This window comes from Diadema antillarum, unplaced genomic scaffold (assembly GCF_040938485.1).
Source record: "Diadema antillarum isolate AM-2024a unplaced genomic scaffold, OU_Dant_1.0 seq00000627_RagTag, whole genome shotgun sequence".
Classification (NCBI taxonomy): domain Eukaryota; kingdom Metazoa; phylum Echinodermata; class Echinoidea; order Diadematoida; family Diadematidae; genus Diadema; species Diadema antillarum.
In genome coordinates, this window is record NW_027271548.1 from 61055 (window position 1) to 87687 (window position 26633).

The 26633-nt window shown below is 38.6% G+C and overlaps 1 protein-coding gene across 1 annotated transcript in view; it reads left to right on the plus strand.

Annotated features, from left to right (window-relative positions):
* LOC139736159 (E3 ubiquitin-protein ligase CHIP-like) overlaps positions 1-21959 on the plus strand; it is a 34138-nt gene extending 12179 nt beyond the window's left edge. Inside the window, exons 2-7 of the mRNA XM_071646890.1 lie at positions 3569-3767; positions 4377-4542; positions 11516-11612; positions 12163-12219; positions 18922-19038; positions 21834-21959. Coding sequence (XP_071502991.1) covers positions 3569-3767; positions 4377-4542; positions 11516-11612; positions 12163-12219; positions 18922-19038; positions 21834-21959 — 762 coding nt within the window. The remainder of the gene's footprint in view (positions 1-3568; positions 3768-4376; positions 4543-11515; positions 11613-12162; positions 12220-18921; positions 19039-21833) is intronic.
* The last annotated feature ends 4674 nt before the right edge of the window (positions 21960-26633 follow it).

The window sequence follows — 26633 nt, forward strand, 5'->3', positions numbered from 1 at the left end:
GAGTACTACGAGAGAAAGGCTAGTCAGCCGGTAGGCGTAGCTCAGGTGGTAGTAGAAGAAGTAGATGAAGAGGGAGAAGCTCAAGATGAGAATGGAAGTGAGCCCTCTAGTGCCAGGTTGTCTAACTCAGAGATGTTAGGGAAAGTAGATGAGGCACTGAACTACCTACCTGAAAATCAGAGGAAAGATGTGACTAGTCTGTTACACGAGTACAAAGAACTGTGTAAAGACAAACCAGGCTGCACCCCTCTGGCTGTACATGATGTTGATGTAGGAGATGCTGACCCTATCAAGCAAAACCCTTACAGACTAAACCCAAGCAAACTGCAAAAAGTAAGGGAAGAGGTTCAATACATGCTAGACAATGACATAATAGAACCTAGTAAAAGCAGTTGGAGCTCCCCAATCGTCATGGTGCCCAAACCGGATGGGTCTCAAAGATTCTGTATTGATTACCGCAAGGTAAACGCCGTGACGAAAACAGATTCTTTCCCCATTCCCAGACTAGAAGACTGCATTGACAGGGTCGGAAATTCTGCATATGTCAGTAAAATAGACCTTCTAAAGGGATACTGGCAGGTGCCCTTGACCGACAAAGCCAGAGAGATTTCTGCCTTTGCTACACCAGATGGCTTGTTCCAATGCAAAGTAATGCCATTCGGCATGAAAAATGCTCCAGCCACCTTCCAACGGCTGACAAACCAAATCATTGCCGGACTTGACAACTGTGTAGTATACATTGATGACATCCTAGTGTATAGTGACACGTGGGAGGAGCACATTACACACTTGCGGCAACTTTTTGATCGACTCAGGGAGGCCGGATTGGTGATTAATCTGGCAAAGAGTGAATTTGCAAAGGCCAAAGTGGTGTATCTCGGGCATGTAGTCGGTCAGGGACAAGTATTGCCAAGAGAAGCCAAGGTAGAGGCTATACTAGGCTTTCCCATCCCCCAATCCAAGAAGGAGTTGCTCAGATTTCTGGGCATGGCTGGTTTCTACAGGAAATTTGTACCAAATTTCAACACTGTAGTCACCCCCCTAACAAACCTGCTGAAGGGCAAGGCAAAGTACACCTGGACTGATGAGTGTCAAAGAGCCTTCGAGAAACTAAAGGCAGTCCTTGCTAATGAGCCTGTTTTGGCAGCTCCTGACTTCGCAAAGCCATTCAAGGTGGCAATAGATGCTAGCGATGTGGGAGTGGGAGCGGTTTTGCTCCAAGAAGATGAAGAAGGCACTGAACGACCAGTTAGCTACTTCTCCAAAAAATTGAACACATACCAGAAGAAGTACTCCACAATTGAGAAGGAGGCTCTCAGTCTCATCCTTGCCCTCCAGCAATACGAAGTGTACTTGACAAATAGCAAAGGGGAGATCACGGTCTATACTGACCACAACCCCTTGGTCTTTTTAGACCGGTTCAAAATGAAGAACAACAGGTTGTTCAGATGGAGCATGATGACGCAGCCATATGCACTCAAAATCAAACATGTGGCAGGCAAAAACAATGTAATTGCCGACGCTCTGTCAAGAGTGTAACATAAGAGAGTATCAAAGGTGAAAAGTTTTCACCGCATATCATTTCCAGTGTATGTGTTAAGCATATTCATTAATGTGTGCAAAACAGTTTGACATGATTGTATAAGCTCCGAGAATCCAAGTAATATTATTGTACATGGTATCCATGAAAAGAGAACATGGAATTAATACAGCTATCCAAAAGGCATGTGATAGTATGTGATTATTGTAGCTTGACTTGGATTTTACCTCACATTCATTGTAAATAATAATGAGAAATTGTGAAGGTAAAAGAAACCCTTGCTACGGCAAGGCTTTCTTTTTCCCATGGGGGATGGTGTCACAAATGTACACACTAGTAGTTATGTACATGTATGATGTACTGTATGCATGGTTGTTTTAATGTGTATGTACACAGGTTGACCAGATTAATGGAGAACATTCTATGTGGTATAGATATAGTACATACAGGCTGACCAGATCAGTGGAGAATTTTCTAGGTGGTATACAATGTAACTACACAGTACATGCATGTAAGAGGAAATACATTATAACTCACTCAATCTAGAATGATTTCACCCTTTCCAGAATTTTCTGGGAAGTGCTAACATATTTGGCTGAGTGAGGCACTGTCCCTGTAGCCCAATGTGATTGGTAGTTATTCTTGGCAATGATGTTTTGTACATAGTTAGGCAGTGAGTCATCCAAGTTTCCTGGAACTTAGACTGGCTAGTAGGTTGGAGAGAGTTATAGAATGTGCTAGAAGGGGGTGAATGGATAGTATATAAGCCAGAGAAATTCTGCAGTAGGCAGAGTACCCAACACCTCTGCTCTGAGAGTTACGTCACTTCTGGCTCTGAAGCGACTTGTTATAGTCAGTCCTGTGTTACCTGCTGACCGGTTATGTTTGTGGAGATAAGGCCTGGGAGACATTTTGCCTGCAGATAATTAATTTGCCTACATTGAAGATAGACTCCATATTTTTATGTCAATGGACATTGCTACGGAAAAGCTGTGACGGGCTGGATTCCTAGCTGGACAATCAAAGTGAATCATCATTCAACGCATCAACTGGACGTGGTCGTCACAACATTTGGACTCTGCACGTTTCGCCGTGGACATATATCGTGGATTTTACCCCGGATCTTTACCGTGGACTATCGTAACCTGCGCCTCTGGAGTTACGTCGCAGGAATCATTCATCGGTGCGTCAAGGATCATTCGTCTGTGCATCGAACATCGTATTTGGACACTTTCAAAGGATTATTTAATACGTGTAAGTGATTCCACTATCGATTTATAACTGTTTCTATTGATCATTGTTGTATTGATGTGACGCCGATTACCAGTCTGTACCCACAATATCACTGTTAATAAACCGCCTGAACATCAGTTGATTGTTTCTTTTGTGCGATCATTCTCAGAGTGATTTTGGTCGTAACACTACATTACTGTAAAAGCATGACTTTTGCACACAAAACAGTGGCAGAAACTTAGAATTTACACCCAGATCCAGTAGGGAACACCGATTGCTAGTCAATCACCACATGAAATGCAAGCTAAAAATGAGAGGAACGGAATCGCAAGAAACGCTTTCATTGTAATGTGGCATTTGGTGATTTATCGATAGGTTTGGGCGGGGTTCTGCGTTTGAGCAGAATATGCAGACTTGGCACGCTGTCGACTGAGTCGGGCGTGCGAATGTGGCACATAAAGAGTTAACAACATCTGCAAGAGGAAGAACAGCACCCTTGGTTTCCTTCGATGCGACCTGAGGAGATGTCCCCAGGCTATCAAGAAGCAAGCTTACAAAACTTATATCAAGATGAAATTATTGATCCATTCAAATCAGCTGCACCTCATTGAATGTATCATTTCATCTTTCACCTCATGAAATATTCTGTCCACTGCACTAATAAACATTCATCATTGTGTGTTGTGTTGATGATGTATAGATTTTATCAAGTTGCGTTTCTATCCGGAAGCTTTCTGGTAATGGTATACACTGTATTTGACATTTGATATTGTGTATTCTAATATACATTTACAGATGAAAAACCCTTCGGACCCAAAGTTCTACACAAATCGGGCCCTGTGCCACCTGAAGCTCCGGCGGTGGGATGACGGGGCCGATGACTGCCGCCACGCCTTGGAGCTGGACCCAACCAGCATCAAGGCCCATTTCTTCCTTGGCCACACCCAAGTGGAGGAGGACCGGTATGATGAGGCCATCAACAGCTTCAGGAGAGGTAGGAGTGGATTTTTCTAGTGCACTTTAGGCTATCTTTTCATCGCTGGGGAGGGGGAAAGGGGGATAGGGATTTGGACCGTTTGAGATGAAAAATGTCATGATGTCTATTCACAGGTTGGAATAGGTTGTATTTGACTTTTGGTAAGCTGGTGAGCTGGCAACTAAAAGTCTCTGTGAGCCAAATTAATTGAAATTGGCACTTACCTGCTATCTGTGTGGGACCCTTGCTCATTTGGGCAAGTGGGGGTAAACATATTTTTAATGGCCAGTCATTATTTGAATAACATGACTTGAGAACCCTCGCCACTATGCCATGGTATTGTGTTTGCTTCCCACAGAGAATATGGTATGACAGATGCATGGTGAAAGTTCTTCTTCATCGTTAGATAATACATGTACAGCTGTACATCAAAATTTGTAAATTACTGTATCTTTATAGGTTGATGTTAATTTATTTGTAAATTGCTGTATATTTATAGGTTGATGTTAATTTATTTGTAAATTGCTGTATCCTTATATGTTGATGTTTATTTAAGGTATTGAAGTTCATATGTGAATGTTTGAATATTATGTACAAGTGGCCCCTTCCTGTCACTCTTCTACGCAGCACACGACCTGGCACGGGAGCAGAAGGTGAACTTTGGGGACGACATCGCCAGCGCGCTGCGTGCCGCCAAGAAGAAGCGGTGGAACATCATGGAAGAGAAGCGGATACAGCAGGAGATTGAGCTGCAGGAGTACCTCAACAGATTGATGGTGGAGGACAAACAGAGGTCAGTTAGTAGGAGTGACCGGTCCGGTGTCCCGAGCGAGCACAATTTTTCAGTACTGACTCGTAGTTTGAAGGTTCCATGACATTTGCTATTAAAGGGCCCAGTCCCACTGGCGTTTAGGAAGATTTTGTATTGAATTGCGCACAAAATTGGTTTATATTGGCTAAACACCCGCAACTAAAATTTTGTGCAGCTCAAAAATCCTGGCAACGTAAAAACGTGCCGCTGCGGATAATTGCAGACGTGTGCGGATGTCGGCCAACTGGTGCAGGCATGTTTCATGAATATTGCGGATGTTTAGCGAATATATACCGATTTTGTGCGCAGTTCATTCGCAAATCTTCCAAAATGCCAGTGGGACCAGGCCTTTAGAACTAGGGCAATTGCTCCCATGAAACAACCCTAACCCTAGCCCTAAGTCCATGGAGAAAATAAGATCAAAGCAATTGTCGTAGGAGCAAATGTTGTTTCACCCTTGTAGATATACAATGTACTGTGTTTTTCTATACAACACATGCCATGATGCTTTCAGGAGGAAAACGGCAGAAAGCTATTGACATGGCCCTAACAATGGATTTTCTCATTAATGAAAAGTCTCTAGCAAATCGGGGAGGGTTAATGATTTTGAACTTGTCTTTGAGAAGCAAAAAGTTTTTTTCCGCACCGCTTCTGAGTTGGCACCGTGCACCCACTTCACATCTTGCATCCATGGATACTTGGTGAAAGTTCTCTATTTCTACATTGTACATGTATCTCCCCAGACCAACAAATTGCTGTTTTACAGTAGAATCTTATTACATAGTAGAAGCATTACCTGTGTCAGATTCACTGTGAACTGTGTGTGGAAATTATGTCATGTTTTGATGCCATTTCAGCCAGTGGAGAACAATATAAAGTGTGACGTGCAAAACCAATGACCAAGAGAAAAAAGCAGAAGACATCCAAGTTATCTTCTCCATATTTAAAGGGGAACAGAACCCAAATTTATGTCTGGGCTGAGTGAATGCAGGGATACTGGTAAAACACATCAGTGATAGCCATTTACTATGGCAACAGATACAGATTGGCTATGATACCCAAAGACAAATGACGATAAAAAATGAAGAGCAGACATGTGTAATAGAAGCTTCTGATCATCTATAAATATCGCTGCCAGGATAATGCCAACCTATAGATGTGCAGTCCCACAAAATACATATTGTATGTCCTGCTGCCAAATGGCAAATGTTTTGGTCAGTTCTGGTTAGCTCAGTCTTTGTGGGATTGGTTGGAAAAACATTCTTCCCGAAAGAAGTGAAATCCTTTGTGATTATTCCACTAGGTACAGTACTCTCCGCATAATCGGGTAGGCTCGTGCAAAGCGTTTCTTACCCAATTAAGCGGAGTACCCGATTAACAGAAAAACATGTCTCATTCACATTTGACACACACAATGTGTATGTACATGCATTGTATACTGCACCGAACACCTACACTGTATGCTTAACACGCATGCTTGCAAGGAACATTATACATACATTACACTTGCTCAGTCAGGAGCAATAATTTATACTCTTTTTATGGACAAATATGTCTTCATAAAACTTTGTGGTTCGACTATTGACTCCTCGCTAATGTGGAAAATTTGACATTCATGATTTCTTGAAGTGTTATATCTGTGATAAAATGTGGGTAGAAAGTAGATTAGAGGAGGATTATATACCCATTTATCCGGAGAGGCAACCCGATTATCAGGTAATTTTAGTGTGTATTGGAACTGACTTTGACATTTCTACCCAATTAAATGGAGTACCCATTTAAGCAATACCCGATTACGCGGAGAGTACTGTATCATGTTTATAGACTTTAATGAGGGACAGTGGAAGCATTTCAGTCAGAATATCAAAGAGAGTGTGGTTGTGATTTAAAAAAAAGCAGAGAAAATTGTGTACATGGAATTTCTCAATACTTCAGCGGTGTTCCTACATAAAGTATTTCCTGATGATCAGGTTAGCACTGCACTATTTGAGTGCACATTTCTAAATCACCACTACTTTTTTTTTTGTCTGTGTGGGTGTTGCAACTAGAGACTCATTTTCAAAGCTTCAGTCCACTTTCTTTGTCTAGAATCAAACAGAGAGTCCTTTGGCTAGAGGTTTTGATTGAGACGCATTCAACCAAAAGCATATTAGCTTGCCATTTTGCATGAATGGCCCTAGATGTGTCTGAAATAAACCAGCCCGACCTCAATATCCCTTTGTACGAGTCTCTAAGATTTTGACAAGGCTGATGTGCTTTTATTTATCCTTTTTTTTTAAGCCATGATTCTTCTTACAAGCCATGTATTTGCAGCTGAGTACTCAGTTGTGTTCTTGTTCATGGATTACTTAGAATGTTTGCCAACAAGGATTTTTGTGTGTGTGTGTGTGTGTGTGTTTTCTATCACTATCAAGACAGGGCCCTTTCATGTACAGGACTGCTGAAGTTTTTATGATGTCATTTTGCAAGGACATTGAAATGTTTGGAAACAACGGATTGTACATGTACCATTTCATTTTAGCATTTATAACATACTGAAAAATGGTAGACATGGTTTTGTTTGTAAGGTTTCTGTGGTCCTCATTCATTTTCCTGTGCATGATTGCAGGTACTACATCTCTCTATGAGGTTTAGAAACCAGTTTATAGTCTCTTTTATATAATAAATAAAAGTACCAGTCAGCTGTATACAGTGTGTGGAAAAAGCATGATAGCATTCAGGAATGTTTTCACATGGAAAACATTTTTGTGACAGCAATTTGCAGTTGACACCAAACGGGACATAAGTGATGTACTGTTACTGTTATGTTTTGATGTAATGGGAAGCTGTTGTCTCACTCTGACAAGATGTACAACAGTACTAGGGGAGACCAAAGTGAAGTGGCAGAAGCATACAAGTTGTCATAGAGACATTTTTGTTTTCCTGTGATAAAAGGTCTCATGAGTGAGATACTGATCAACTTGTTTTGTTTTTCAAGATTTCACTGGTAGGTGCGGAATGAAAATATATGTTATGTGTTTTATTGTCTTTCTAAGCAGTAATAGAGGTTTGGTTATCTGTAATTTCATAAAGAAAAAATGAAATAGAAATAGTGGTTTGCAGTGATTGAACACACACACAGTACTCACATTTAATATCCATGACTACATGGAAAGTGTAGCTAGTATTAAAAGTGAAGAGGAACTACATGTACACAAAAGTTGAGATTTTAACCCGAGACCATGTAAAGTGCATGTCTGTGAAGAAACAACATATAATGTACATGTACTGGTATTTATGGTCTTGAATCATTCTCAGTTTCACTCGTATGAGCATTGGTACTTTTTTATGGGCAAACTATGATCGTGAAGCAATATTTTCATGCTTAAACATTACTCACTGACTTGACATGAATCGCAGTATCTCTGTTTACATGACTCGGCAGAAAAAGGCCAAACTTTAGCCATTCATTATTTCCTTTTGATGGTATCTGCTGTGACATCTTGGACAGCTGAATTACAGTATACACCAAATATTTCATGAGGTTTTTATTTTCGCGAATTGTGCAAGGCAGGTGTTATTTGCAAATGTAAAATCACACGAAAATATTGACTCTGATCCCCAACATGAATGTGACGTGCACGGTATACACTTTTCCCCATTCAATACCGTAACTCCACGATCGCGAATTTAACCAGTCGGAAAATCATGAAGGGAAGTCCCGATTCGTGAAAAATTAAACTAGCAAAATATTGTATACGCTAAATATTTCGCGAGGTTTTTATTTTCGCGAATTTCGCGAGTCGGGTGCTATTCGCAAAATTAAAGACACGCTAAAATATTAACTCTGTTCCCGATGTGAATGTGACGTACGCATGTACATTGTCCGTTTAGTACAGGACTTCACGTTCGCGAATATTACAACTCGTGAAATCGTCGGGAGTTCCCGATTCGCGAAAATTTAGACTCGCGAAATATATGGCGTATACAGTATATATGGCATAGGCCTGCAGTATCAAGCTGGAGTCAAACTGTGTGGTGAACAAGTGGAATGCAGGATTATTCGTGGTGATTGGTGCAAGAGCTCAGGTCATTGTATCAATTGTGTATGGGTGGGTGGGATAGAGCCAGTTGAGAGTGCTTTAATGACCTTTGCTTTTCTTTTAAAGTGCCAGGACCAACAAATCTCACCCCCCCCCCCCCACACCCCTGTATTCCATGGCTAAACAGATACAAAGAGTACCAGTATTCTATTGACTTGTGGCAAGGTACAGTGTCGAGTGTTGAAAGAAGGTGCCATGATACTCACCCTTGTAATGCTGACCGATACACCGTGTATGTCCATTGGATACACCCATTGTACACCGTGTAGCTGCCAAGTATCCCTAATTGTGCAAGGGGCTCCCTGAAAACTTAGTTACCTCTTCATACAGTATTCAGTCAAACCTGTCTATAGCGGCCACCCAAAGCAGACGAAAAAGGTGGCCACTATAGACAGGGTCTTTAATGTGGCTTTTCTCTCAGAGGGACTTCTTTTTTTTTTTAGTGGCTAAATATAGAGCACATTGCCGCTGTGGACGGGTGACCACTATTAAAGGCATGTACACATATAATGCCATATGAAGAATTTGAATGCAAATCCAGATAAAAGCGATTTTCAAAGTTTTTGAAACTTAGGTCCTCATCAAAGAGTTGAGACAAGAATTGAATCTTTTTAATGAAACTGCACTCCTTACATTTCCCTTTCAAAAGAAGAAATATTTTGAAGATATTATTGAAATTTTACTATCATGTAACATCTTTTAGAATTATTTTCTTTGTTTTTCAGCAACTTCAGTCTCAAATATCTCAAGTTGATCAAATGGATGATACTGGGTTTTGCAAAGTATCCCTCCATTTGGGAATTAGTTCTTTCCCAGTGAGTTGTATGTTACATGCAATAATCTTCTTTAGTGTCCTTTAGAACCACACCCTCATTTTGATGTGGGTATAATGGCAGCCTTGTATACTGTGCTTTAGCTTACCACAAACAGTGTTTAAGGAACTTTAACAAGAGTGACTTCTGCCATACTTTGCCATTATTAGGATCAGTCTAAAAGCCACGTGCAAAATCAACTTGGAATGAGATTTATTACATCAGGTCATTCATATATTTTTGGAATGTCCTGTCAGAGTTGTCATTTAATTTTTTCATAATCAATCATTGACATTCCTGATCACTTGTGTCATTATTAATAAAACCCATTCATGCATTTGAAAAAAAATATACAAATTGAATAGGGATTCAATGAGAGACGTTTTTGATGAACAGAAAAGGTAAAAAAACAAACAAACCATACTCCCTCTCGGACACTTTTTGTTAAAGCACTTGAAGCAAAGCACGCCATAGCAGACCTTGAGACTGTGGAAGGTTACTTTCAGACTTGTATGCAGTAACACACACCACTCTTGAAGAGAGAGAGACTGATATTCTCAAGGAAGGTGTAATATGGTTATAGATTCATGGATGGCTCTGTCTTGAAATGATAATGTCATCCCCCGTGTCTTGGTAGAACCCCCCGGAGGACACACTTGCTCCTGAATAAATCTGTCGAGAAGCATTTACTTGATCAAATTTTGATAGAGACGTGGATACCCGACTCATTCATTAGTCACAGATTCCTACCTGCAGACATGAATCACTTCTAGCAGTGAGGGAAGAGTTAGCCATACAGGTTGAGAATGGAACTTTACAAAGGAAAAAAAAATAGAAGAAAAGATAGAAACAGAGCCACAAACCCTTGTGCTGTCTTTGATAAATCCCTTTTTGTTGGATTTTTTTCTTTTATTTTGATATGAAAAGCCATGATGTGCTGGGTAAGTGAACATTCGAGGCCATGTTTTGACTTCATGATCTTAGAAATAGAAAAATATAAATTCTTGATAAGCACAGCATGGAAGTTGTAATCATTGTACAATGCTCATCGATAAGACCCCCCCCCCCTTACGAAAACACAAACACACGAATGAAATTCAAACTAAGAAGACACAATAAGACTGTGGAATTTGATATTTTCCCAAACAAATTTTGTAAAAGTTCAGAAAAAAAAATCAGAGAGTAATGTGTCAAACATTCTCCTATTCTGATTCAGATTCAGATGTATATTTGTCGTTATAGAAACATAAAGTAAATACGCTGAAATTCCTTTCAAACTCTACCAGACACAAATACACAATGCCACGACAATTCAACATATTGTCACTTTTCTAGTGTAATGTAAGAGCACTTGACTTTCCTCTGGCAGAATGCAGGGGGAATAATTTTACTCTTAACATAAAATATATCAGTAAACAGTCTGGATTGTGTACTTTTCTTGAAAAATGAAATTTTGTGGAATTCTCTTTATGAATTCCTATATACAGTATACGTATGTTGTTGTCTAAAATGACATAATGAACTGCAGTATAGTCTTCTTGTCCAGCAATGACAGCACCAAAACTTTAAAAAAGATCATGAATAAATTTATCATTGTGGTGCTTGTTCAATTTTCCTCAAACTTTCACTGATATTTTGCTGCTTTCATTCAATCCACATTTATTTGGACTTTGGTTTCCTTTGTCATCCATACATTTATAATCTTCAGTTACGCTTGAGCACCTTTCCCCTGAAGCTGTCAAAGTTTCAAACATGATGAAGCTTGCAAATATCCTGGCACATTGAAAACTTTGCTCGTTATTATCCATGAAGGCATAAACTCTTCTGTCCCTTACCATCTGAGGTACAAATTGTAACATCATATAATTTTATATTTTTTGTTTTGTTTTGTTTTTATTTTTATTTTTTTTTTTGACAGGGAAAAACAGCCTACAAAATCGCCTGGTTTGGTTTGAGCGTTTCCTCAACAGACCTTTTCTGTGCATGGCTGGATATATTCGGAAATAATTTCTGCATTCATTAAATCCTATTTTATCTTTATTTTCTGATTATCTTTTTCAGGAAATTAGATGCCTTGGAGAACACTATTGATGAAGACAAGGGGGATGATGAGAAGGATACCAAAGAAGAAGCCATCAAAAAAACTGAAGAGGACTTTGTAAGTAGATGCCAAATCTTCCCTCAGTTTCCCGTAGCCTTACTCTCACCTCTCCCTAAAAGTACCATGGATATCTTGTGAAGTGTACGTTGTCTGTGACAATGACATAATTAAGCTTCCAGTGTTTTAATTTCCACTTCCCTTGAGCAATGAAAGCCCAACTCTGTTTTGATATCATGTTGCTTTGTATGAAAACAGGAAAATCAGAGAAGTAGATGCTTGAAAATGTTGGGAAAAATTCAGACACATTCTTAAAGTTTTGAATCATATAAAGTTTAAAGAGTAAGACAAATTTGAAGCTCAGTGTGATCTACATGTTGAGCAGCTCTCCATTCCGTCAGTACACAAAAATTCACCAATAATTTCACCATTTTTCTCCAGAATAAATGTTTCTTCAGGCCCCTTTGTGGGATAATATTATAATAATTATTAAATTTTTGTGAGTCCTCCTCAGCATATAAGTTCTGTTTGAAGATATATGTCCAAATACTTGAAAAAAATAAGTGAAAATAAGTAGTTGATTAATATTTTTTTCCTTGTGTCTGTGCAGGAGAGACATCACAAAGAGTTGAACAGGTTATTTGCAACGGTGGATGACAGAAGAAAGGTGGGTCAGCCTCTGAATTTCTGGTGGCTTTTACGATGAAATATATGATTATGTTTGTAAACAACTATTTCTTTTTTTTTATTTATGTTTTTTTTAATTTATGTTAAACAACTATTTCTGACATTGTAACCATGAGATCTGTGTGCATTGATATATTTCTGTGAGTGTGTGTGTGTGGGGGGGGGGGGGGGGGGGGGGAGGGCAGGCAGATGGGTATTATGTCAGTACACAATGATACACAGATGAGAGTGTGTTAATTATGAGGATGCAGAGCATTCGAGGGTATAAATTCACATTGGTGCAACGTGCTCGAGACATTGTGAATACTAGGGAGTGTGCTGCATCTCCACTGACGCGAGGAACTTGTGCATTATTTGTTTTATAAACTGGAGCTGTGCATTATTTGTTTTATAAACTGAAGCTGTGCATTATTTGTTTTATAAAATTGATCTACGAAGTGTGATATCAGACCTGGTAAAACTGTATTTTGCAATATAGTGGAGCCACTCTTCGATTGGCCTTGCATGCAACCTTGTGAATCAGAGTTGTTTGAGTTTTGTGCGGCATGCACCGCTGCACTGAGCAATCGGTAATCTGCTACAGGATAATGTATGGTGAAGCTATTCTTTATTTATGCCTCCGCCATGAAGTGCCGCCAGAGGCATTATGTTTTCAGGTTGTCCGTCCATCCGTCCTTCCGTCCGTAATCAATGCTGTGGACAGTGTTACTAAAAAACGATTTAAGGTATCCTAATGAAATTTGGCATGTATGTGTATGAGTGAGCGAAGTTGTGCCTATCAACTTTTTGATGCACATGCTCAAGGTGAAAGGTCAAAAGGTCAAGGTCAAATGCTAAAAATTTCACTATTTACCTTATATTTATGCAATGCCTGTAGGATTTTTTCTTTGAAACTTAATAGCATGTTACATGTGTTACACAATAGAGATTCTCTAGGAAGTTTCTTGCCAAACAGTCAAAGTTCAAAAGGTCAAAGGTGAAAGTGCTAAATTTCACTTCTTCCTCCATATTTTAAAAGTGACTCAAGGTATCATCATGAAACTTAGTCCATATTTCTGCATGTTCTTCCTGACAGTTATTCTCTTGAGAATTTTTGGATCATAGGGTCAAAGGTCAAGGGTAAAAGGCGAGGTTAAAATGCTAATATTTAACTAGTAAATACTGAAATTATATTAATTCTAATTCATTCCGTGAAAATTACTCAATGCATAAACTTATAAAAGGGTCAAATGTCAAGTAAAAATCCTCAAATCCCCAAATACCTGCACTCTTAGATAATATAGCCATTCATCCAATTAAACCTACAGTAGTTCAAGTAAAGTGAACATTCAACACATTTGTGACAAACATTATTCTTTTAATATTTTGCCAATTATTTGAAACTGTCATCACACAGTGTCAAGACATTATACTATAGACCTGTTAGGAGAACGATGCATTATGGCGGAGGCATACAGTCGCCATAGTGACATTTCTATTTGTTGTTGTTTTTTTTCCTGTGCGCTTTTTGCAGTCCCTTGCATAATCAGCGATAAAGTAAAGAAACCACATGTGACTCATTTCAGTCCTTCCGATAAGCTACATTCTTGAAACCCATTTTATGAATTGCCATAATGGGTGAATGTGTCTGTTTTCTCAAGTTAATGGTGTAAATTTTGGTGTGTATACAGTGCAGGATATAGTTCTTTTTGAATGTATAAGTGATTTTTTTGTGTGATGATAATTTAGTCATCTTTCTGAAGGATGGTATAGAAATTCTGTGTGAAGAGCAGCATTAAGTTTACAAGCAGCTCTATTCATGTTTTAGTCAAATGACGCCAACCAGCTGCAATTTAGTTGAAAATGTCATGATGTCGTCATCATTTGTTGTAGATTGGTTTAGAAATCTTTGTTAAATTTTTGTTTGTTAATGTGAACCTTTATTTGTACAATTTTGCAGTGGCTTTGCTTTGAGGTGGCATGAATTCCAAGTTTGCAGTGTGCTTTGATTAATTAGACATCTACAGCTGTAGTGCATAATTCAAAATGTTTGTTCACTTGTCTGCTCTGGAAAAAGGAAGTTCAAACTCATTCTTTGTTGCGGACCAGTGAATTTTTCGTAGCTATCAGATATCCAGATAAAACGTCCTACAATCACAAGAGATCAAACAAACGTAATGTGGAGCTAAGGAGCCACCTCCCCCCACCCCCCACCCCCACCCCCCCCAAAAAAAATAGAGAGAGAGAGAGGGAGGGAGACATAGACATTTTGAAATTCATAATTTTTTATTCAGTTAGGAAGTTTTCAGGATATAAAAATATCACAAAATGAAGCCTTAACCCTAGAAGAGATACACTATATATCGCTGAGGGCAGACTCATCATACAAATGATTCCAATTATGGATTATGAAATTACTAGGATTCTGATTTTTTTTTTTGACATCAGCTAGATTTTTCAAATTTTAATTTATGTAGTTTATATTAATTAATTTATGCTAATTTATGCACAAATATTTTTTTTGCCTCTAAATCAAAAAACAAAACTCCAAGACTTCTACTTTTTTTTTTAACATATTCTTTTCAATATCCTCAACAATAATATTGAAGCAAAAATTCAGCTTCATAATCATTTCTTATGTATTTTATTGTTTATTGAATTTCTTATGTATTTCTTTGTTTTTTACTTTTTTGTTGTTGTTTTTTCGTCAAAATTTGTCGCCCATTTTGCTATGCTAAGGAGAATTTTCATCAACGTGTCTCCTTTACAATCCTTGGATGATTATATGGCGTGTACGGTTGTACAAACACGTACAAAACATTAAAAGTTTTGGTTTTAAATCTTTTGTTTATTTGGTTGAATATCCATTGCAGTGGCAAAAGTCTTGTGTGTGTTTAACTATGTGCAGATGGTATTCTCAGGTTAATTAAGGAAATCCAACTTGAATGTCAAAAAAAATGTACATGTAGATAACTAAACAAAACAATACAAGAGCATTTTCAGTTTATATTCTTTTTTGTTTACGGTGTACATGGTTGATTTTCCAACTCTTCTAAAATTACCCCATCTAATTGGGAATGTGTGCAGGTAGCGTCCAATAGTTAATTAGGGGAAGCCCAGTTGAAAATGAAAAGAAAAAACAAAACCAGAAAGACGGAAGAAAGAAACAAACAGTAAAATTTGATGGCATAACCATGGCCGTGTCACCCTTTGGCATCTGTTTACCTTTTTCTGTATTAGTTGCTGTGAAATTTATGAGCTTCACTCTGGGTTTTACTGTGATCCTAATTGTGAGATATATCGCTGAAATCAAACTGCCACATCAAGGTGTGTAAAATCTGACAATTTCAGTGAGGGACAGCATTCCAACTTGTACATCACGCAGTCAAAGGATGACATTTAAAGAGCTGATGCACACATGCTAGTAGCATTGATGGTAAATTGTTATTCATCCAAGGTGTGCCTGTGAGGTACATGTATAGACTTGTTTGGTTTAGGCACTGTTTTTTTATTTTAATGTCAATTTCAGCGATAACTGAAGGGCTTCAGTATGCCTAATGTTAGTTAATTTATGCACTGACATATCTGTAGCAATGCACCTGACTCATCACATAACCCATTGAATCAGCTTTTCTTCTTAATTTGGAAGCCCCCCCCCCCCCCCATTAAAAGCATAATCTACCATTTGCATATGAAACAAAAACCCATCATAAGTGCTTTAAAATAGTTCTAAAATGTGAGTTAGGGATAAAAACAACCACTGTAGAAATTTGAATCCATATAATTGATGTCAAGTATTGTTAAAAAGATGTGAACAACAGTTATAATAAAAATGTTTCCAGACTAAACCATCTACAGTTACATTTTATTGAGAAAAAATATGGATATCTCCTTATATATTAGCCTTTATCGCGAAAATCTTATATGATAGGATGTTTTGTGGTACAACGGACCTACACATATGCATTAGATGTCACATTTAAAAAAAATTTTTAAATCACCATTCCAAAGGTAAACAGGACATTTAAGTTACAGTGTTTAAAACCGAATAGGTATATAGAGGAGTTTTGATTGCCCATTAAAGAATGAAAACAAACCAGCTACATTTGTGGTATGGTAAGCATGATTATGTGGAGTAATGCAGTTCAATGACCTGTGGCGCAGTGGCAAAGAAAAATTCCCTTCTCAACTACAACAACATTACCAGAATGTGCTCATAGCAGTTAAAGGAACAAAAAAGATCGAAAGCAAGAAATCAAGCAAATCAACAGAGGAAGTTCAGTGAAGGATTAAGAATTATGTTGATATTTACCATGTACAAGTTTGTATCTAATACAATAAAATTATAGGAATGTGTGGCCGTCTAATATCCTCCGTAAAGGTTTGTGACCAGGTGATTGTAAAATGTTGATGAAGGACATGTGAGAGTGTTAAAGTTACTATGTAGAATTGGAACCTAAGAATTACAATGAGAATTGTTGTACATGTCGAATTGTAGGTGAGCATCAGCTGTCTGCGGTAGCTGGATTCTCATAACAGATTAAAGATAATATAAAGTTTTGGTACCTCAAAAGTTTCCCTGAGTTTCCTTGTCTTAGTTTGTGTTTCATGTCAAAGTACCTTTCATATAACTAACACTGTGAGACTTACTCGCCCCAAAGTGCTCTCATGTCTAATAGTAATCATGCAATAATGGTTTCGTATAATACGTGTGTATTGATTGTCGCGGTACCGCGTCGAATCAAACTAACGGCTCATTCGAATTTTTCAGAGCCCGCTCTGCTCTGGTACGAAACCATTATTGCATGATTACTAAGACATGAGAGCACTTTGGGGCGAGTAAGTCTCACAGTTTTAGTTATATGAAAGGTACTTTAACCTGAAACACAAACTAAGACAAGGAAACTCAGGGAAATTTTTGAGGTACCAAAACTTTATATCATCTTTAAGCTTGACGTTTTGCAATTTATGAATGTACATGCTCTACGTGTAAATACAAAATACCTGCAGTGTACAACCATAGGCCAAACAAGCAAAGAACGGTTAAATATGAAATGTAGACTTGTTTCCACACCTCTGTTGGACTCCTACAAACGATATTAGATCTTCTGGGGGACCACTCCTGATGCCCAGTGGTAACCTATTCATTTGGACCGGAAAGTCTCTGAAAGATACATGTATGGGGAGCATGCATGGCTGATAAAATATCACATCTTACCTTTAATTACGAGAGATTGCACTCTACTTTTTTTGTTATCTCTCCCAACTCGATCGTGCCTAATCTCAGACCTGGAGAATAATTGGCCTTAGGTGAGGAGGGGTCATAAAACTGCCCAATATGGGATGGTTTGTAATCTGCAAAGGGGATGAGTTTATGGCGCTGTTTGCCGTTGTCATCACGACTCGACGTGGAAAGAAGAGGATACGGGGGTAAGGGAGGTATGGGCTGGGAGAGGATCCACGCAACTGGAGAGGGCACCATACTTACTTCTGAGCAATTTTCAAGGAAATCCTGTTAGATTGATTCCAAGAAGTCATTGTGTCTTTGATATTCAGAACCCAAGTAGTCAACGAGTATCGTATTGCAGTTTTTAGCCTCTATCGAGTTCAGAATAGATTTCACGTTGCATTGTCCCCCCTATGAATTATTAATTCTGTTACCATTGCCCCCATATGTCTGAAATTATCATTCTAACCTAATTAAATGAAAGCAGCTGCCAGGGAATCAAGAATATGATCTTTATTAGATCGGACTTCTAGGATGCCCTCATGGGGAATTTAAGCCCTCTGAATTAAAAAAAGAAAAGAAAAGAAAGAACAGCGGCAATAACAACAGCAACAAAAGCCCCAGCTATTTTTCTTTGTTGTATGGTTGAGGATAGAGTAGCACCATATATCTTTTAATGAGCTTGAGAAAATCCAGTCCTTCCGGGTGTATTTTATGGGTGGCTGCAAGGCGGACATCGCCTGGTATTATTCATCCGATGGTGGTATTCATCGAGCGGTGCCAATTTTTGCATCTGCCTGCCAAGCCTTTAATGAAGAGCTATCACTGCATCAAATTGGCTCAGAGAACTCGGGAGGAGTGGAGAGTCGTGAATTAATTATTCACTATCCCTGACCGTTAAACTGACAGAGAAAAAGAAAATGAATACATTATAGCATGATTTCTCAGTTGTCCTTCGGTGCATGTTGGGTCTGCTTGGGTGTCTGGATAAACTCAAATTCCCTGCCCCATGTTGATGATGAAATATAAATCTAATGCAGTATTTGGTATCTTTTCACCTGCAGTATTGCAATTAGACATACGAGAAATCAAAGTTGGTGGATATAGTCATGAATTAATGATTCACTATCCACTTGACAGAAAAAAAGAAAAGATAGATATTTTTATATCAAATTTCCAGTCTTCTATGTGTGTGTATCAGTCTGCTTATTTATCTGTGTAATCTTTCATCCCATGCCTTATGTGGATGTTAAGCCAAAAAGAAAAAAAAAATCATGCAGTGTTTTGCAGATTTTAATCCATAGCATGGTGTTTTCCATGGATAAATGAAATGATTTACCAAGATTTAAATCCCAAGATATGATTGATAAGATACAATTCAGATTTTTTTTTTTCTCTCTCTCTCACACCACCTATGTTACTCAGTTGTTTTAAATAGTTTTCTGTGATCTTGCTTCTTATTTTCTGTGTCTGTAGAAGAGAGATGTTCCAGATTATCTCTGCGGTAAGATCAGCTTTGAACTCATGAGGGAACCTGTTATCACCCCCAGCGGAATCACGTACGACCGCAAAGACATCGAAGAGCACTTACAGGTCAGTGTTATCACTCGCAGCAGACATTCAGAGATGGTACAAATACTGTATACGCTGTTATTTTCGCATACAGATATTTTCGTGAATGAGGAGGTCATGGAAATTTGTTGTTGTTGTTGTTATTTTAAAGATCGAAAGAAGAGAGAGAGAGAGAGAAATGGGGCCCTATACAAATAATTTGCCCCAGACAGCACTTATAACATAAAACAAACATTATAGATCTTAAAGAGATATAAACAAGAATATTAAATGCATACCAAGTCTCCTCGAGGGAGCTCATATCGTCTCCACGAGGGAGCTCATGTTGTCTCCACAAAGGAGCTCATAAAGTCTCCACGAGGGAGCTCATATTGTCTCCATAAAGGAGCTCATTACGTCTCCACGAGGGAGCTCATATGATATTGATGAATACCTCATATTCTTCAGACAAACTCAAATAACTACACAATACACGCGCGCGTGTACCGCACACTAACTCATCCACGTGCACACACTCAACCACATACACACACCTCCAACCGCGCACAGACACACCCATATCATGGTTCAACCCAAAATAATGTACAGTATTTAAATAGAGCACACACACAATGATATGTTTTTTACGAAATAGATAAAATTACTATAACTGTATCATTGTTTCGAAAGAGAGAAGAAAATATATATATATATACAGTGTTTATATCAAGGAGCTCTAAGGCGTTGATACAGAAAAATATTTGCATATACAGAAAAATATTTGCAGTGTTTATATCAAGGAGCTCTAAGCCGTTGATACAGAAAAATATTTGCAGCAAACAACGGAGAAATATGATACAGATATAATCCTGGAATCAAAAACGTATGAGTATACCTGCGGGCTTCAAGCCCCAAAAAATAAAAAGTACAAAGTACAATTTAGTGCCAGAAAGTGGGAGTCATGACAATCTTCAAAATAAATTCAAACCACAGATTTAAAGTATTAATTAGGTGCAGGCGACTCATACTCATAGGTTGAATTTTCACGAGATGTTGTTTTTGCGAATTGACACAAAACTGTCATAAGTGCACTGTTACACCAGTGCATGGGTGTCATATTTGCGGGTTGTTAAATCCGCGGTCCAACAGTGACTCTCGAAATTCGCGAAAATAAAACCCTCACAAAAATAACAGCTTACGCAGTACACTGAGTGACCAGCACCTTTAAAGCTTCCGATAGACACGAAAGAACAACAACAACTACAACAAAAAATAATTGCCTTCTTTGACTGTTCAGCCAGTGCAATGCCTGTGGCCACCCATGGGTGTGTGGGCGTGTGTGTGTGGGAGGGGGGAGGATGCCATGTCTGAAAACGTGTGTGTGTGTGTGTGTGTGTCTTTTCCTATTTCATATGATCCCTGTATTACTGTTCTCTACAATTACATCGCCATTAGATGCATGATCAACTGGCGTAAACCTAGGTGAAATTGTCAGAAAAAATTTCTGTCAGTGGGTAAAGGTTGATATGAAAGATGAAAGATAATGGTTTGTATTCACCCATCTATAATGATATAATTTAATAGATTTAAAATCTGCCTTGTCTGAGTTCATTTAGATTTGACATTAGAGACTTGACTGTGAATGAGGCATGTCACATTTCTTCCAGAGGGCTCCAGTTCCATTTTCTTGACATTTCAAGGACTTTTGGTTACAGTGGCTATCTGTTTCCAACCATTCATGGCTTTGTTAATATACTTGTACAACTGTAGATCCTGGTCCACGAGTCAAAAAGTGCATAAAATAAAACATGCAAGTGTGTTTCCATCTCCTACAGTGTACATGTATGTATATGAGGGGGTCTTGGGCAATAACCCCCTGGGCAATTAACCCAGACCCTTCCCCAGGCCCTAATCCTAATCCTAATCCTGAACCTAATCCTAACCCTAACCCAAACTCCTAACCCTAAACCTAACCCTAATCTTTACTCTAACCTGATACCACTAACCAGTATTTAGCCGGGGGGGGGGGGGAGTAATTGCCCAGATACAATATGAGGCTATGTTTGATACCCTGGGGAACCCATGAAGAACCTGCCATTTTGTTGAAATATTAGGTTGTGGTTTTTTTCCCCAGCTCTAAACATTGGGTTACAATAAAATGGATGAAGGTAATTTTTGGTGTTTTATGCAACAAGAATTTGCTTTGGTGGCGATCGTACACATCAATTAAATCCCGAACAGTGTCATTCACATGCTCTCTCAAATATTAAGTTTGTATGGTACGTGTACATGTAGGTATTAACTTACTGTAAAATTCATAGATTTGCTAGGTACAGCAAGCTCCCAGCAGGTTTTGATCTTTGAAGGAAGAAGTTTACATGGTGGTGTAGATAACAGATACTGGCTTTGCAGTTCACCATGTGTTAGTCCAGAAAAGGACTGTTGGAAGGAGTGGAGATAGAAGATGATTAATGAGGAAGAAGCGAGAAAGAGAGTGAGTGAGGGTAGAAGTATTCTTTCTTGAGAATGTGAGAGTCCTGAAAAGGACTGTGAACCAGAGGCGAGAGTAAGGAGAGCGAAGAGAGAGGGCTTGACATTCCGGACAGTTTGACTGTCCGTCCTCAGGAGTCTCCTAACCCAGTATCAGTTACCCAGCAAGTTTGTGGTTTTTGAGGCAATCTTTTCTGAATAAAGCCAGCATAGAAATTGATGAACACATCACAGAAGCAGTCTATTTGGGAACTTATATTTATATTAGTGGAAATTCATATTTACCTCTTTGTACTTTTTTTTCTTCTTTCTTCTTTCTCTCGTCCATCAACGTGGGATTGATCCAGAGGGTCGGTCACTTTGACCCCGTGACCCGGATCAAGTTGACCCAGGACCAGCTGATCCCAAACCTGACCATGAAGGAAGTCATCGATGCATTCTTGATGGAGAATGAATGGGTGGAGGAATTCTAGGAGAGTGGCGGACGAGCGAAAGATTTGTGAGACTCGCCGTCGGCCGCGATTATATCTCTCACCGGACTCCCATTTCAAGGCAGGCTGTCCCTACAGAAGTCGGTGTAGGAGCTGAATGCACATGCACACCACATGGTGCATTCTATGTGCGCCGAATCGGCTGGGTTTAAAGGGAAGAAGTGCTCAGTAGTGTGGATCTGCTAACCTAGCTGCCGATTAGGTGGAACGTTGGCAGAGAAGGAACCAACTGGAAATGTCTGCGCTACACCACGGTCCAATACTACGTAGAAAGAGAGACGCAGACGGATCCAAGTTTGTTCAATGTGTAGCTACGTGTTGGATTTGCATGTGCTGTCAATATTACGATCGATTGTAACGTATGCTGCACCGAAGTCTGTGAGATGATTGAGGACTTGCGTATTTATCGTTATTTAATTTCCAATCAACCAATGCAGTGCTTAAGTGTATTCTTCCTTTGTGACTTTAAATACTGTTCTTGTCAAAGTTGACATGTGCCTCCGTACATTGAACAAGGTGGCACATTTATTGTCATTCGGTTGTTTTGCTGCAAATAACTTGTTCTGATATGCCACTGTGCAGAAGGGTGCTGGTGGCATTAATGTTTTCAGGTTGTTCATTCGTCTGTCTCATCATCCATCCATTCCACACAGATCTTTGTAGTGGGATTCCAGGAGAAATGCTGGATGAAGGTTTTTTTTTTTTTTTTCAATCCTTAGTACAAGGTACTCCAGTTCTAACGAAGTCCTCTGGACTGATATATTTCTTTTGTTTTATCCAAATTTCGGTATAACGGAAAAAAAAAAAACAAATGAAAATTTTAGGACCTGAATTTTTACTTTGTTGCAATGAAATTTCACTATAACTGTGTTTGACATAAGGGGAGTACACCGTATCTAGCCCAGGTATCCTACATGAGGTGTGGATGTGCTGAGTAGATTTTGGGCAAAATCCCTCATGGTCGAAAGTCAAAGATCCCAGAAATTTGGCTTTAGCTGTAACTTCTTCAATGAGTACCCAGGAGTACTTTGATATGGTAGAAATAGATAAACAGTACATTTCCATTAAATATTTCTATGAAGTGAATACTTCTATGGAATGAATTCAAAAAGTGGTAAAGATCAAAGGTCAAGTTGAAAGGTCACCATTATTTTGCCAAAAAAAAGAGGAAATTTCCAGCTATTACATCATGTAGGAACGTCCAGCAGTGACGTGAATTTGTGGACAGGGTATAAATATATATCAACAATTCTCGGTATCGCCGATGCGCAAAAAAAAAAACTTCTGCGCCACTACAGAGCCCTGTCACAGATGCACTGTGGGATTCCTCGGGAGCATTGTCCCTTCCAGTTGGTTTGCAGGTGTCTCAGTTCCCATGCGATTCATTGACTTTTGTCTGCTTTTCTTTTGGTGCTGCTTTTTTGAGCTAAAAAAAAAGAGTTTAAAATTTGTAAATTTTAGTGATTTGTGGTAACTAGAGTCATGGTTCACTTCTGAGAGGCTTCAATGTGATGGTGACATGATGGAAAGCAAAGAAATCTTCAACAAGAAAAATACCCCTGGATAAAGAGGGAATATGACCTGAATGCATTTGCAGACAAAACCGGATGCAACGTTGTCCCCCGAGCTATCCTATAAAGCATCTAAAACGCTGCTCGCCACACGGCACCTAGGTATATGCGATACCGAGAATTGTTTGCATGAACATAACAGTAGAAGTAGGATTGATCAAGGTCAAAGGTCACTGTACTTTATAGAAACTGTCAGTGAGCACTGTCTGTGCTTGGGGATGACTATAATCTGTAGTATCATTTGATAAGATTAGAAATGAATGAAATATTAGTTGCCGGAGGAGACGAGGATGGAATGTCAGAGGTCAAGGTCAGAGGTCACTGAAATTAAGTTCTTATATTTTAGCCATAAATTCCACGAGGTACAGCCATAAGGTCCAATAATGATGCCATGCTGTATAATGTGCTCATTCAAGAAGCTCTTTATCACATCAGTCACAATGAATTGTTGTTAAACACGTCAACCCAACCACAGAAGCAGTACTACATTATATACTCGGGTGTCATACTGACAACATCAACAACTTAAGAGCACAACTGATACTTACAATCACATTGGAAGTGTCAACATTTTATTCAGGGATGGGGGAATTTATGCTTAATGACAAACAGCCATAGATTTTCTGTCCACATCATGGTCTTGCAGTGGGAGCCAATCAGTATTGACTAAAAAAAAAAAATAAAAAAAAAAATCATCCAATAATCCAAAGGCAGACTAATCCAAAGTGCTGAAAAAAAAAGGTTAGTGTTAAAGGGATAGTACTGTATTGGTGGAGATGAAAATTGGGCTTTAACTTTTTTGGGAGATACCAAGAAAACACTTAGGAAATAGTACAGAGAATACCATTTTAAGAGGATTTCAAAGTTTATTTGATGAAAATCGGGTTTGGAATAGCTGAAACATTGAAAAACAAAGTAAAACAAAATGATTGTAATAAAATGTGGGTCCCACACTTTATTAGGATGACTCTGTTTTGGATATCTCAGCCATTGCAAAATCAATTTTCATCAAATAAAGGTTGAAATCCTCATGGAATTACATGCTCTTTCATATTTCATAAGAGGTTCCTCACCATCTCACCCAAAAAATGATAAAAACCTGAAGTTAAGTCTCGACCAAAACTATACGATCCCTTTAACACAGTGTTTGTTACTCACCTGTGTGGTGGAGAAACAGTGTGGAGATTTATGTAATGTGTAGTGTTTCATGTCTCAAGCATCTCATTTAGTCACTCTCGACACTATTGTATGCATGGAAAATGCCAACACAAAACCCACCAGATGATCAGAGCAAGTCCACCCATTTATCCTCTTTGCTGGGACAAAATATGAGAGAGATATTGTCCTGTCATGTTAAATCAGAACCATGTGAAAAGTTTGATAATAAATGTGTACTGCTATTTACTGTCGCCGCAAAGACCAGTGAGACAAAACTTTAACCAGTGATGCTCCAGACTGTATCAGCAAAGTTGTGTTGTTACTGTGTGATCATCTTAAAATAATGGATGAACTTATCACATAAAATGTCCATGACACGATGACATAGAGAAACTGAACGTAATACATATGTCGTAAACTTCAATTTTCCATCTCTTTTCTTTCAGTTATTCCTTGGAATTGTTCACAATGTCTTTCCCATATTGTGAGTGCTGTGTACAATGTGTAAGCCTCACATTAAACCTGTAGCTGTTCTGTTATTTTCAAAATAAGCACAAAGTGAGTAGTAAGAAAAGAGCATGAGGTGTTATAGATGGAGGAGAAGCTATTGCCCTCGTCCACTGTAATTCTCATGGAATTCTGGGAATGCAGTGGTACTCAGAGATACAGACTTCCATTACAGATGTCTTACTTATTAGATTATTGGAAATCCTGATCTGTAACATACACCCACCTACAGGATTTGATGTTGTTTCGAGGTGTTCAATTTTCATGAAAAGATATTTACAATACCTGTACATTTTATCTCAATATCAACTTTTACTGAGCAAGTTTTTGACACAGACAGTGTCAACTTGTTGGATAGTTGCATTGTCTTGGTTTCAGAATATTTGTGTGATCCATATACTGCTTTATGTACATTTTGTGTTCTACACATACTGTTACTCTATGAATGCAATGGTTAACTTTGTAGAAAGTGCAGTTTGTATTATGGAAGAAGGCTAGACTCTGTGTAAAGTTTTGTTTAGCATCATTGCAGAGAAATGAACACATTTCATTCAGTTGGATTTCAGATATGACATGAGTTATGATAATTTGCAGCAATACCAAACAGTGCACTGCATATTTCTTGATTTCAAGAATTCTAGAGGCCCTCTTGATCTACCTTTGTATAAAGACTACCTGTCTATAGAGGCCACTCTATTGTTTCTTTTCAGAGCATTTCACATGTAAACGATCCTGTCTTCGAAGAGAAAGTTTCCCCAAATATACATATGAATTGAGTCAATGCAGCAATATTATTAGAACACATCTGTGAACTTTGGGGAAAATCCTTGAGGACAATCTGTTCATATGTTACAAATTGTTAAAGTTTCGGGGCAGCCATTGCTTGATGAGAAGACTACTACTATTGTACACTTGGTGACGTCACAGTAGAACAGTGCTATGAAGAATTCATTAGTATAATTCAACAAACCTTCATTTTTCTAGCATAATGAAAGAGCAATTACAAAACTCTTAAAGAAATACACTGTAGCAGAGGGCACTGGGAGTGTGTAGACCTCTGCCAAGCAGCTCACTACCACGTGTATTGTGATTTCCACCATATTATATAGTCCTGCATCCAGATGGTGATCTGGGTCACTACCAAAAGTAAATTATCTCTTCTCTGTGTCAAAGCTGCATTCACGTGTACAAAATAGCAGGATGACGATTGCGCTCCAAATCTCAGGATTTTTTTGCAAGCGTTCACTCAGACAGAAGTAGGCCGCTCATTGCTGATTGATAAATCTATTGTTTATGTGCCATGTACAATGTAGGCCCGAATTCATGAAGGTGGTACAAATGAAGCTATGGTTTAAACCATGGACAAAAACCATGTAGCGCCAAGTGTCACACGGAATATTTTGTTATGAAATTGGTCATT